The 15164-nt window shown below is 41.3% G+C and overlaps 1 protein-coding gene across 1 annotated transcript; it reads right to left on the bottom strand.

Moving 5' to 3' along the window:
- Positions 1 to 2898: 2898 nt before the first annotated feature.
- Positions 2899 to 8369, bottom strand: LOC139134656 (uncharacterized). The gene is made up of 2 exons (XM_070701617.1): positions 8109 to 8369; positions 2899 to 5205 (listed from the first exon to the last, which is right to left on the bottom strand). Exons 1-2 carry the CDS (start codon positions 8196 to 8198, stop codon positions 4258 to 4260), a joined length of 1038 nt encoding a protein of 345 aa, XP_070557718.1. The 5' UTR covers positions 8199 to 8369; the 3' UTR covers positions 2899 to 4257.
- Between the last annotated feature and the right edge of the window lie 6795 nt (positions 8370 to 15164).

Here is a 15164-nt window from a genome sequence, read left to right as displayed (position 1 = left end):
GTGCTTTGGCTGACATTCAGGTGATAAATGGGTGTTACAAAGTGTACCTGCAAGAGAGAAATGAAAAACAACTTGGATTCAAAAACACATCATAGGAAAACTACAGAGACATAGTTATCAAACTATTTATACACCACTGTGTCTATTTTTTCAATCCATATGAGTGGAGTCAGAAGCGGTAAGGTAGACCATAGACCCTCGAAAAAGTTTTTCTCGAGGGTCTATGGGTAGACATGCATTTACACAAAGCTGAACGCTGTCCTTGTAAATTTGGCCGTTCACAGTTTTCAAACAACAACATTTCAGTAGTTAACATACATACTTTACCGAATCATGGAGCACTCCTCGCACAGAAAATATTCCGACTGTTAGAAAACTGCAAAAACGAGGGAAAATTCGGAGATACACGGACGATTGCGGAATGTAAACAACTCTGTGATGTCAACTGCTGTCAAATCTGGAACTGCAGCGATATGTGTTTCGGATTTCTATTCGAAACTGTGTCACTTTACGGCAACATACTGACTCCCTGCAGACTTCTAGTTGCATCGAATCTCGCTACCAATATATAAAAAGTACTTTAAAACAATTTTGACGAATTCTTCTCAAAATAGTTGTAACACTTTTCTTTCTAAAAATGGACTTGCGGGTAATCCGAAATAACTTGTAATCCGAAAACATTATTACCGTATACCCGCATGCACGTGTCTATGAACCGGACGTTGTGCAGTCGATCGGGTCCAGCTTCATTCCGTCCCCGACCCATTAACACCTCTTAATTATTCCAAGTAGGATCGCACGCTACTGATCCCATACACCCTTTGTTCTCTATCGCAGTTGCCAGTCCCGTTTTTCTCGAGGGTCTATGGTTTAAAGCACTTTGGATATTAGCACAAATTATACTGTTTATATTTTAGAAGGAATTAACTTCTCATGTAGTCTTTTGTACGCTGAGAAAGGAGCGTAAAATGCGCCCTTTCTTTTGGTTTTATGTTTTGTTGAAGACGAGGTAATCTTCCACCATCACGATTATCAAAGAGATGGTTAAGCCACAGTCCGGGACGCACCACGGTGTGCCACTGCCAGGGTTAAGTTTGTCCGTTTTCGTTCTGGTGTCCAGTCTCTCGAAATTCGACTGTTCTTTTGTTTTTTCAAGTTGTCTTAGGTGATTGTGTCTAGCTTTTCAATCATTGACTACAGCGAGTAGATTTGCACCCGGGTTTTCTTTGAAGGGTGTTTACCCAATGAGATGCGGGGATAAATACCTACTGAGGCTAATGAGACTGAATGGCGATTGACACAAACTCAAATTTGCATTTCAAGTACTTTGGTCATTCCATCATCTGCCAAATGGAATTTCCTTCTCCCTCATCACAGAACCCATTCCCTTGTCAATCCCATTCAATTATTACCATTATCAATCACCAACCAATCGTATCCACTCATCCCACCATCATTCCATTATCAATCCAACAATCCGTTCTATCATTCAATTCTATGATTGACGATACAACCATTGAAGGGCTCATAAACAACTCCAACGAAACTTCATATCGCAAACAAGTGGACAGTCTTGTCAGTTGGAGTTCAGAAAATAACCTTGAACTTAATGTTTCTAAAACCAAAGAAACGGTCATTGACTTTCGCAAAAACAAACCTGTCCCTGAACCTCTTGTTATTAATGGTACTTCCATAGAGATTGTTGATTGTTTTAAGTTCCTCGTAACTACCATTTCAAATGACTTAAAATGGCACAGAAACACTGTTAATATCACCAAAAGGGCTCAGCAACTCCTCTACTTTTTGAGGCGGTTGAAGATATTGGAATCAGTAAGAATGTAATGATTCAATTTTACAGGGCTGTGATCGAAAGTGTGTTACCTTTTTCAATCACTATTTGGTTTGGTTCATCATCTCAGCAAGAGAAAGCACAATTAAACATCTGCATCAAGGATTATTGGCACAGATTTACTCTCACTTGATAATATCTATCGGCGTGTGGCTAACAGGGCCTCACACATCATCGATGACAGCACTCATCCATCTCATGATTTATTTCAATTGCTCCCCTCTGGACGGCGGTATCGGTTCTTTAAAGTGAATACCGCACGTTTTAGCAATAGTTGTTATCCACGTGCCGTTCAAATACTTTCGGATTGCAACTTTTAATTTGCAATTGCATTTTTATTACCTGTATCCGTAAGATTTTATATTCTCTTTTACTCATGCCTCCTTCGTATTACTTTTTTGGTTTTATAGTCGGTTTTAAAGTGTTTTTAGTTATATGTAATATCTGATGTTGTGTGGTTTTGTGTGACGACAGCAAGACAATTTCCTAATGTACATGAATGTATATAATGGCAATAAAGTTATCTATCTATCTATCTATTCCCATCCAATCAGCCATTCATTATTCATCCCATAACATTGTCACTATCCTAAATGCCACATCTAGTCTCTTACCAGAAGTTTCAACAAGTGTTCCGATATATATATATATATATATATATATATATGTGTGTGTGTGTGTGTGTGTGTGTGTGTGTGTGTGTGGTGTGTGTGTATTAAACTGTGGGTGCCGGTACCACATTAACAGAGTCTGGGACGGACGCTCTTAGTCAAATCTTAGGGCAATCTCAAGAAATGTGAGGAGCACCCCCAAGATATGTAATGTGCAGCGGCTCGGAAGGTTTTATCTGATTGGTAAAGTGTAATTATTTACTGCAGCTTAAGGAGCCTAACCGATTAGCTGTTTGGTAATAATTTAACAGGAACAACGAGTTTCAGCCGACGAATTGGAGGCTTCTGAGACAGGCTGCTTACTAACCCAGTAAAGAAAGAGGAGGACCCGTAAAAGCTTAAATTAATTCAACATAAAGTGTCGAAAACATGGACAAAAATGAACAAAAAGTTCTTTTATTGAATAACCAACACTTCTAATAAGTCCATCACTCTTCAGGAGCTATGCGGCATATCATGTAGTTTCTTTATCTAAAATTAAAGTTATGTAAGAGGTTCTGTACGATTTTTTCTATGACTCTTTACGGCTCAACATGAATGGCGCAACCAGGGCGCAGAATAGGGCGTAGAATGATGGTGGAAAGGGGCGCAGAATGCTTTTTTAAGAAATGCGCCGGCGCAGGTACGGGGCGCAGAGTACCGATACAGAACCTTTCACATACATGAAAATTGACGACAAAGATTTTTCGTCATATGTATATATGCACACTCAGATGCGAGCTCCTCCAAGATGGTTATGTACCATGGCATTTGGGTAGAAATTCACAAAATAATTTGATCATTGCGATATCAATGTATTTAACATACAAGGCTGTTTTACGGTAAATATTTCAAAACTATCTCAATGCCTATACTAGGATGTCAGGAGGAAATGCAATACTTGTACTGGTATATATACAGTAATAAGTAGCTTTTTCCTATATGTATAGTTCAAATACGAAAGTGAACGAAAACACGCTTGTTAGTTGGGTCCACGCATCGGCATTATATTTTTTTTTTTTTCGTTTGTTTTTCCTTTATTTATTTATCAATTGTCATAAATGGTGGTGCAAATATCATTATCTGCCCCATTAGAAAAAGAAAAACTATGTGAAAAGCATGTTGACAGAGTTAAAACTTCCAAGCAAAACTGTCAACAAAAGGGGTTTATTTTGACTTCTCGTTATATCACCATGAAATGCCTTTAATTTTCTTCCACGTCACCCGGTGTGCTTTATTTCCTGTAACGAATTTCAGTGTTACTTTGTTCTCATCATGTATGTAAAGAAGTTGACGGAAAAAAAGGTTTCGCTTGTTTGATCGAGTCAGAAGTAAACGCCTTCGTTGCAGATTACTGCTCTTGATAGATTTTGCGTTTCATCCAATGTCTATATATCACCATTAATCATAGAATGGTTTTATGCTATTGTAAAGAACTCTAAGTACTTATAACTGTTGACATGGTTTCTGTTTTAGTATAATGCGTATTCCAGTACAAAGTTTGACTAGTGATTCAAATGCATCTTTTCAAGGATGGAAAAGTTAGCTAACTTTCTATAGCTTGTGTAGGGGGCGTGGGGACCCTGTGAAGGTGGCTCAGACGATATTGTTAGTATTGTGAAGTGGGTAGCTCTCTGCAGAGACCTCCATCGTTGCGTATTGTAATTTCAGCCTCAGATCTTCTGTTCAATCGTTGCAATACGTTTGACGAAGCAGGAAAGTGTAGGAAGCAAGTTTACGGTTGGAGCTGTGTGCAACTCATTCTGCTCCAGGAATGGTTTGCTGCAGTGGAGCTTTTTCACACGGAGAGTTGTATGATCCGCAAAGGTAGACGCCATTGAGTGGTTTTCTTAGACATATGAAACAAAACTTCTGACCGCAAGGACAAACCATGTGTTTACAAGCCTTTTCGTGTTCAATCAGCATGCCGCAGGATGGGCATGCACGGCGACTGGGACAGTCACGTACACCAACGATGGTTTTCTTAACGCTCTGGAACAAGATTTGCAGCCTTGGATCTTCACCACTGCAGGCTTCGTTGCCGCATTCGGTGATACTCCCTTTCTTTTTCCATTCAAACAGACAGTACCAGCAGAATTCGAAGGTCTTGCCTGTCTCGTTGGTGCAGAGGACACACACGATACGTCGGTCCTTCTTCTGCACCCTCTCGCAAAGACTGTGGCATTTGGGACATTCTTGGATGCCCTGGGCCTTTCTGAGAAAATTGCTTGAGATTTCAGTCTCAAACTCTTTCTTTTCGTCATCGGTGAGTACGGCAAGACGACGGATATCTATGTAATCCCACTCCTTACCACAGTAGGCTCCCTCCGGGCTGATGTACGGACAATGGAAACGAAATTTACCGGCGCTGAGAAGGCTTCTACAGTAGGCTGTCAGAGATTCGGGTCCTATGGCATGGCCACAGGACATCTTGGCTCTTTTGTTGTCTGGATCGTCATCCCAGGTGATCATGTCGGGCGCATCGGTGAGTTCGACATCTTCATCTAGTTCTTTACGCTCGGGAGGAGCTCCGCCATGCAAACGAAGGACAACGAATAGAGTGGAGTGGTTTTCGATGTAGTAATCACTCAGATGTTTGCCAACTCCAGCTTCCAGTTGCTTCCCAGCGTAGAGTACCCGCTGAACGTCTACAGGGATATTGTTTTTCTCGCTTATTTTCTTCAACAAGTCATCGACCTTTGCGTCCTACAAATAAAACACATGAGTCAATTTCAAAAATTTGGTAACACTGAATAACAGGGCTCGAAAATAACTTTTTGCCCTGGTAGTCCACTTGGGCTACCATTTTCTGAAGTTGGTAGTCCAGTGACAATGGCTGATAGTCCATGCATATTATTTTAGTTTAGGAATATTTCCAGACAAGAAAAAACAATTTTCCAAGATTCTGCCCATGAAGTGAATTTTCTAGTCATTTGATGTGGATACTTACATACCTAGTACCAAAAGGAAACAGGTATAACCCCCCCCCCCCCCCAAAAAAAAATGTTTCTGGCACTTGACAGTGATGCAAAGTGACGCGGTTTTCTTTTTCCCTTTTACCTTAACAATGCTGGTCTAGCACTATTGATGCAACAGTTATTGTCTTTTATCACTGGCTGCATAATACTTCAGTTTTTGTTTAGCATTTTTTGACATGCAAAACAAGGATATCAAGGATAGCTGTACTGATCAGTATGTAACCCCAAAAAATGCCATGACGCTCAGGTTCTGAAATGACGCACGCGGTGACCAGAAACGATCTTTTTAGCCTAATGGACAACAGTGATACTAAAACGTTTAGTGATCTATAGGCAACTTGTTCATCCTCAAACAACGACCATGACTTTCGAAGCACTCGAGACTCGACATACTGTAGCAGTGCTAAAAGTAGGCCATGGACTTTCTGTAGGGAGGAGGCATATTACCCGTGATTGATACATTATGATCAAAATGCAATGAAAATGCGTTTTCATTGACCATCGCTTCCAGCGCCTATCATTCAAGAACGTCAGTTCAGATGTTTGCCATTGCACGCAAAGTACTGACAGAATTTTATGTCCCGGTCTTTGGTAGTCCCTGTGGGCTACCATTTCATGGATTTTGGTAGCCCCAGGGAAAAGATGGTTGTCTGTGGACGCGGGACTACCGCTAATTTCGAGCCCTGAATAAGAAGCAATTTTCACAGTTTTCAGGCAGCCACGTGTCACAAACAATTGAACGGTGTCGGTAACAGAATGAGAGTATACATGTGTAATCATGTCAGTGAAATTTCTGTGAAGGTTTTAAATTCTCTACAACAATCATCTCCGGAGACTGTTCAACCTAGTCAAGCTCAATTAAGTATTTTACTTAACTTTTATGAAAGAAGATAACAAACACAGATGGCATTGACAGGGTCATTTGAAGCTCTCGGACCCTCTAATTTAAACTGTTCATGAAGGAGAGTGGAAGGACTGTGTATACACATTCCGCAAATTTCCACGCTTGCTAGGAGAACAAAGGTGAACATACTGATTTCATATACTTTGTACCGACCCTTGTCCCGGCAAACATATATTCACCGACTGCGATGCCTGCATGGTGACCCCATTATTTACGCCACACTTTAGTTGGCAAGTTCAGTATTAGTGACCGAAATTTAGCGATTAAATGTACCCTTGTTACAACTTTTTGAAATTTTTACCAAGGCAAACAACAATCTACCTGCAAATTACACTTGAAGTCATGTACAATATTTGCCCAAAGGTTTTGACTCAAGGGCAAACATTCTGCTACCTGTGCTATAATTTACTGGACAGCTTCTTATTTGACAATTTGAATACAATATGGCAATGTAATGTAAACACTTCGGGCCGAGTAGCACGGCCATGACTGTATTACATGTAAAAGGTAAATACATTTGATGTTTCCAAGTTGAGTATAAATTATCGTGCAAAGTACGGCTCGAAGCCATTGGGCTGTAGCTGTGAGTTGAACATTCCCTCAATCAACCTTAGTTGATATTAGATTATATAGATTATACTTTATTGTCCTTTAGCGGAAATTTTTCTTTTTTGTCTATTTTGCAGGATAATTTAAAGAAACATTTACTTCATGCAAACAAGAGTTTCCTCAAACTGATTAATAAAATTAGGCCATCAAATATGGTGAATGAACTTGGGTGATCGATATTAGTTCCATGGAGTTCAGGCCAGTCATTATCAAAATGTTCTATGACGTATGAAATATGCAAAATAGCTCCGTGAGAAAATGGAAAGTAGAATACGCCTAAAAACAAATACTAAGACTGAAAAAATTTCATAGTTTCCTCAGGTGGTGTGGACTAAGTTTGTGACCTGAAGAGAAAATTACATTTTCACATTGTTGTTGAGTTGGTTTGGGTTTTTGTTGTTGTTGTTCTTGCTGTTGTTGTTGTGTGGGTGTGTGTGTCTCTGTGTGTCTGTCTGTGTCTGTGTGAAAAGGAATGACTTAAAGACATGCGTCTTCGTTGAAACGTCAGTCGTTCAGAGTTGGTACTGTCTAGCCAGTTAACTTAGGTTTTGTAAGGTTTACCATGAAAGCCCGCCTAAGGAATCAGACAACGGCGCACGACATAGTATTGGTCAATCGACACAGATTGCGATTTTGTTCTATACTCAGTCTGTCTAGCAAGGTTTGTGTTTCTGTGCACATAAGCTACGTCCATCCATTGCATGCTACTTTTAACTGACCATGCATACAATCTTCAAATTTCGATGAACAGGAACTGTTTTGACCATAAGCTTCTTTTACAAACTAGACACGTAAGTCTGTTTTTGTGCGAGTGTTGTTTAGATGAACACCTCTGTGTAAGTATGATGAAATGGCGCAACCGTTGAAACCAACATCGTGAGCATAATGCGAAGTAATGTCATTTCTTGGGCTTCTAGTCCAATGTACTGCATTTTAGTCCTTTTAGACACATATGGCACAAGTAAAACTTACTTTAGTAGGACAACTTACTTCAAAAGGACATTGAAATGTGGGAGGTAATGGAGTTTCGGTACGTGCGGAATCCTGCACACCTTTGCGAGAAAAATAGTTTTGGTCTGTTCAAGAAATGCACATCGATAATGAAAATGCCGACTCACCTTATGAATAGTAATGACGGTTGTATTTCCCCGTATTCCCTTGATGAAAAGTTGAATCTGATTCTTCCCCAGTCCTTGTTCAGTTGACATGTTTCTTCGTCCCTGGATTGTCACGTTATGCCTTTCGGTCTGTGGTCAGTCTGCTGTGCGCACTTTCTGTTTGCCTGCAGACCTTAAGTAACCTACACCCAGAACTATATTTAGAAATAGAAATGACAGCAGGGAAATTCCCTACTGGTTTTCCCCAAGTATAACCCTTAAGACAGTCAATCATGTGACCACGATAATACTGAGTCACGTGATAGCCGAGACAATAACCATTGACCCCTGGGAAAAACTGGACGGTCTGTGTTTTAATTAGATAAAAGGCTGCGCAATATAAGAGTTGAACAATGAGAACATTGATATTGTAATTTCACAAAGTATTTTCGAACCGGAAAATACCAGTTTGTTGATTTGTGATACTTAAATTCGGGGCGGTTCACAACCAAATGTAAACAAAAAACGAACGGCATACACCTCTGTAGGTTACTCCCCACCATCCTCCTCCCCCTTACAATTGCTTCAAAATGCCTTCCAAATATTTTCCCTCCCTGTACATAAATTATAAAAGCGAGCAGCGCTTAACCCTTGCCTAGAACATTAACCCATTCATCGCTCGCCAATGTGGATTTTCTTTTTCGCAGACTGTCCATCTCACCTAGCAACAAAAATAAGCTCTGCCCTTCGAGGAATTGCGGACAAATACCATTTTATACATACACCGTTTTTGACCGAACCTTTATCAGTGAGTGGCGTGACTTTGTTCCTAAGAATCGTGGGTACTTCATCGGAAATCTATTTATGGAGTAGATAATAGGATCCAGCTCTTTGCTTTCGTTCTGCCGAAGACTACAGGTGAAGTGCCCTTTTTCATATATGGCAACGCCCCATAAACTCTGCATTGTAAAAATGCTGACGTAGGCATTCAATTGTTATGAATTTTCGTTAGATTCATTAGTGCACGGTGACTCCACAACAGCTACAACACTGCTTTGGCCCAGTAACGCGAAACATAAACGTTCTCGGACCTATAGAAGATCGTGGACACACACCTTACCACGAGGTATATAAGGTACATAAACATTATTTATTAAACATTTTATTGCACAAGTCAACTGTGTCAATGTGTGCCTATAGCTACCCTGTTCAACTGCGTATAAAATTTCAAGGAGTTAGCCACTCTTATCTGTTAATTGCCATGTCAACTAAATCCCCTTTACTAGTTCTACAACCGATCGCCCTGACCACAGACAAGGCGCCCTGACTAAACATCACGAGTTCATGGGATGAAATTAGACGGTATGTAGTAATCAGTTTGGAATATCAAAATGTCACGCAGGACACATTTCAGTTGATGGTAAATCTATGTTCAAGTTGCAGCAGTCTTCTAAATCGGAAATCAATGTTTCTACTTAGAAACGTTCCGGAATAATTTGAAGATTCATGTTTCAGCATTTTTGCACTGCACTTAAATTGACATCACAAATTTTTGCGTTATGATTTTACCATGTCCTTGCCAAAGGAACATCATGTTTTCGTCAATTTTACAAATTTCTGTTTATCATGAAGTTAGACCATATTAATGTCGGATAATACGCAGTGAAACCTACAACGGTTTCGTATTCAATGTGTAGTGTTTGCCATTGGCAATTACTTGTCTTCAACATAGGGTTTACCTTCGAAAGAAGTAGAAATTTTACTCATTTTACAGAATAATTAGATATTTTTAAAATCTAAATGTACATATGCGGTGTTCATTGGTAATGTCTCACGTATACTCCTTAATTTAAATTATATAGCAGACAGACATCCACAGTCTTTCGATTGTAATAAATTCAAATTTATTTTCTTGTGTAAAATGAAATTCCAGGTCATGTATGATGTAGCCACTCGATAGTTAATATTATATGATATTTTATGACTTGAATTTAGTTTGTATGACTGACAATGAATGACCGACAGTGACCTATAGTAACCCCTTCTGCACGTGGTGCATCGTGAGAACGATTCCCTTGTTTATTTTCGTGACCTCTGAAGGAGAGTCCATCCTCTCTTAGTGAACGTATTGTTTTGACAACTGTTTAAGTCATTAACGTTGACCGGACGCTATGCTGACAGATAGTCTCAGCCATGCTCGGCGTTGAGAGATACTTCCATCCTGTTAACCTTGTACTTAGATTTGAGTGACGTTCCTCATTATAGACGCATGCCAAAGTCATGACAAAGCCAGATATTCACCCAATATAAACTCTGCATTTTAGTGTGTTGAAGTAGAAGCCGCTCAGAACCTGGAGACGCTGTTGAGAACCTGCAGAAGCCGTTCAGAACCTGTTGCGACGCTCGAGACGACACTGACCGTGACTGATGCCTATTATTAGACTAGTGTGAGACATAGAAGTTTTAACGTGTAACTTATGTTACTCAGCTGAATAAAGTGCTACGACTTAGAATATATTTCGGTGTATCGTGCCGTCTCTTATACGTCTACTGCTATATCAAGCCACGCTACGTGACATATTTGGTGGCAAGCGGTTTGGATCGACTCAAGCCAGCGCCTTCTACTCGACGTGATTTGGTGCTGCCCAACTTTCGAAGGATTGGTACGTACATTTTTGTTGCTTGAACATTGCTAGTATTATTATGCCAGGCCGTAGACAACGATCAATCGACACCCCTGTTGCAAGATATCCTGATATGGCCGGATATACCGAAGCCCGCACTGTTGTAACTCCATCACAATTTTATGGAAGACTTGGTGACGACGTTGAAACTTTTCTTAAAGAGTTTGATCGAGCCGCCAGAGCTAATAGGTGGTCAGACGAACGCAAGGCCGAGATTTTGCCCGCCTATCTACGAGAATTTGCAGCCGACTTTTGGAATGACTTGAACGATCATACCAAGTACGACTATGACCAAGTTACTGCGGCCCTGAGAGAAAATTTCCTACCAAAAGAAACTCAGAGACTTTTCTACAATGAACTGTATAATCGCAATCAGAAGCCAGGTGAGCCAGTGGAGGAATTCGCTAGAATTATACAGCGACTGACTCTGCGTGCTCACATGGATATGCCCCGTGAGTTTCAGTCTGAGCTCATGAGAGAACATTTCATCCGTGGATTGCGCTCGTCTCTGAAGCGAATGGTGATGTCAAAAGACCCTGTTACGTTTGAAGAGGCCGTACGTGTTGCAAAAGCCGAAGAGTGCAACGAAGAACTTGTCAACGGTAAGGGTGATGTTTCATTATTCTCCACATTAGACCCCTTTAATGCTAAATCAGCCAGCCAAGAAGACAAGACTGTGGCTGCTGTACAACCGCCCACTTCCGACAATATAATGCAATCGATGTTAGAGACTTTGATGAAGAGAATGGAGACAATGATAGACGAAAAGATGGAGAAATGTAATGCCCCGTTAGAAAAGAATTCTGACTCTGCTGATAAAGCTGCCCCAGCCAACCGCACAGCCAATCGAGATAGACGTTTTCAACGTAATAGAGGTGCGCCCGGCAGAAACCAGCGAACCACCGATGGGTTGCCGATCTGTAATATTTGTCATCGTGTTGGGCACGTGCAGCGTCATTGTCCTGATCGCCAAAATCAGCGACAACAGCCGCAAATGTCCCAGCAAATGCAGCCGACCGCTGGATATCCATTTATTCAGCCACAGCAGCCTGCACAATTCAACCCACCGACTTGGTTCCCGCCACAACAACAGCAGCAAGCAAGTCAATTTCAACCACGACAACAGCAGAATTTGTCAAACTAGAAACTGCCGTCGGAGGAGGGATACCCGGATGGCAGACGTTAAATTTGATGATGTCCCCGGATTAATAGATACAAAAGAAGTAGACACCGATGACGATAATGAGGACGAAATACGGACTTATGTTATTGGAACAATTAATCATAGCTGTAGTATTGACGGAAAGATTGGTGATGATGATGTCAAGATGTTAACGGACACTGGATCCGGAACGACGATAGTAAGTGAAAAGTTACGTCAAACTTTGCCAGTTTGAGGAATAAACCGCTGTTGCAGACATCTGGAATTTGTGTGAAAACATTGGAAGGAAACAAACTAAACATCGTGGGAAGAATAGAAGTCGACTTCGAGATTGCCGGTAAGAAATTTCCCTATCCTGCTTATGTTATCGCAAATTCCATGTATGACTGTTTGATCGGAGCTGATTTAATGAATGATATCGGACTTGACATCATGTTCACTAAACAACAAGCCACCGTAGAGGGATGTGATACCCCGCTTGAAGTTAATGGTGGCCGTAGTAAAAGTCGTGTGAAAGACTGTTCGGTAGTCGCCTTAGAAACTTTAGTAGTTCCTGCCCGTTCACAAAAGAGGTTCATGGCAGCTATAGATGTAGACGATGGACATTGTGGCATTGTGGAAGCGCGCCCACGTGATCATGTTAAGTTGGGCGTTGGCTTGGCAAGGGCCTTCGTGACTGTAAATAATGGGCGTGCCCCTGTTCTAGTTGTAAACCCAAGAGATAAGCCTGTGAAGATATACAGATGTACGAACCTTGGTGTGTTTGAAACTGCAGACGATGATAATGTTATTGCGTGTATAGCAAATATGGGTGCTGAAAATGATGACGCGTGTAATAATGATGATCACCCAGTGACGTGCCTTGACGAGGACCGAGGAAATTGCGACCCAGGCGAATTACCGGCAACCGGCCCGGATGATGGTGGTAATTCGAGGAGCCGCGTGAATCTGTGCGAGACGACAGATTTGTCTGCCGAACAGACAAGACAGCTGGACGAGCTATTATTGGAATATGACGATGTATTTGCGAAGAATGACAACGATTTGGGAAAGACAAATATTGTACAACATCGTATTGACACTGGTGAGCATCCTCCGATTAAGCAACGCCCATATCGCGTTCCCGCCAGTCAACGACCTGTTGTACGAGAACATATTAAGTCTATGTTGGACAATGACATTATTCGACCTTCGACGAGCCCGTGGTCGGCCCCGATTCTTCTTGTTTCCAAGGCGGACCAATCGCAACGTTTCTGCGTTGATTTTAGGAAAATTAACCATGTTACGAAGAAGGATGTTTACCCGCTGCCGCGCATCGACGATAGTCTGGATGCCCTCGGGCAAGCACGTTATTTTTCGACTATGGACTTAGCATCAGGATATTGGCAAATTGAGGTCGCGCCAGAAGATAGAGAAAAGACCGCCTTTGTTTCATACAACGGACTCTATGAATTTAATGTTATGCCCTTTGGATTATGTAACGCGCCAAGTACCTTTCAACGCTTAATGGAATTAATACTTGCTGGACTTCAATGGGAAATATGCCTGATTTACCTTGATGACGTCATTGTGTTTTCGAAAACATTCGATGAGCATCTCCGCCATTTGCGTGAGGTCTTCGATCGATTTCGAAAAGCCGGACTGAAATTGAAAAGTAGGAAATGTCACTTCTGTAAGACTGAAATTGAGTACTTGGGACATGTTGTGACCCGAGATGGAATTAAACCGAATCCGAAGAAGATTGATGCAGTAAAGAACTATCCGCGCCCAAAGGATGTTCGTCAACTACGAAGTTTCCTTGGATTAGCATCATATTATCGACGATTCGTGCAGAACTTTGCCAAAGTGACGTCACCGCTAAACAAACTGTTGATGAAGGACAATGTGTTTAATTGGAGTACCGAATGTGAAGACGCTTTCTGCACTTTGAAGTTAGCGCTTATTTCAACACCAATACTTGGATACCCTGATTTTGATGAACCCTTTGTTCTGCATACAGATGCGTGTGACACTGGCATTGGATCTTGCTTAGTACAGGTACGTGATAAGAAAGAAGTTGTTATTTCTTATGCTAGCCGAACTTTGACAAAACATGAGAAACACTATTCGACGATTGAGAAAGAAGCTCTAGCCATAATTGGTCGATTAAGCATTTCCGACCATACTTATATGGTAGACGCTTCACTGTTATTACTGACCACAACCCACTGAAATGGTTAATGACTATTAAGGAGCCTACAGGACGACTCGCCCGCTGGTCATGACCTTGCAAGAATATGACTTTGAAATTCAACACCGCCCAGGGACAAAACATGGAAATGCAGATGGACTTCCAGACGACCCCAAGACAATGATGAAGACAAAAGTGCACGTGACTTCATCATCGCAGCGACAGACAGCCCTGGACTTCAATTAGACCGAGTTAGAGAATTGCAACGACGTGATTTGACTTTGCAACCGCTTATATCGTATTTGATCGATGATGAACTTCCTACCGATACGAAGACAGCTAGGAAAGTTGTTTTATATGCTGACCAGTATGTTATCGACGATGGTGTACTGTATCATTTGTGGATGCCCGCCCCAGGGAGACGGCGAAGAGACGTGCGTAAACAGCTTGTCATTCCTCGCGCCCTGCAGGATGAAGTGATGACGTCATGCCATGACGAGGTCACCTCAGGTCATCTAGGGTTCCACAAGACGTACAGTAAGATACAAGAACGATTCTATTGGTTTGGAATGTTTAAAGACATTGAACACTGGCGTAAATCGTGTGTTGACTGCTCTACGAAAAAGACTCCAAAGAATTTACCAGTTGCACCGTTACAGCCTATACCTGTTGATGGCCCCTTTGATCGTGTAGCTGTTGACGTATTAGGACCACTTCCAACTACTGAACGAGGTAATCGCTTTATTATTGTGTTTTCGGATTATCTTACACGTTGGCCTGAAGCCTTTGCCGTTGAAAAGACAACTGCGGATGTTGTTGCCCGACTGTTAGTCGATGAGATTATTGCCCGACATTCTGCGCCTCGGACATTGTTGTCTGATCGTGGTAGAAACTTCCTGTCGACATTGGTGCAAAAGACTTGTGAATTATGAGTACGAGAAGATTACATACTACTAGTTATCACCTGATGACAGACGGATTGGTTGAAAAACTTAATGGGACGATTATGACGATATTAAGTATGTACGTCAATCATAATCAGACTGACTGGGATCTATATT

This window comes from Ptychodera flava, chromosome 6 (assembly GCF_041260155.1).
Source record: "Ptychodera flava strain L36383 chromosome 6, AS_Pfla_20210202, whole genome shotgun sequence".
NCBI classification, from domain to species: Eukaryota; Metazoa; Hemichordata; class Enteropneusta; family Ptychoderidae; genus Ptychodera; species Ptychodera flava.
The sequence above is the reverse complement of the archived record's forward strand: the minus strand, read 5'-3'. Positions and strand labels throughout refer to the sequence as shown.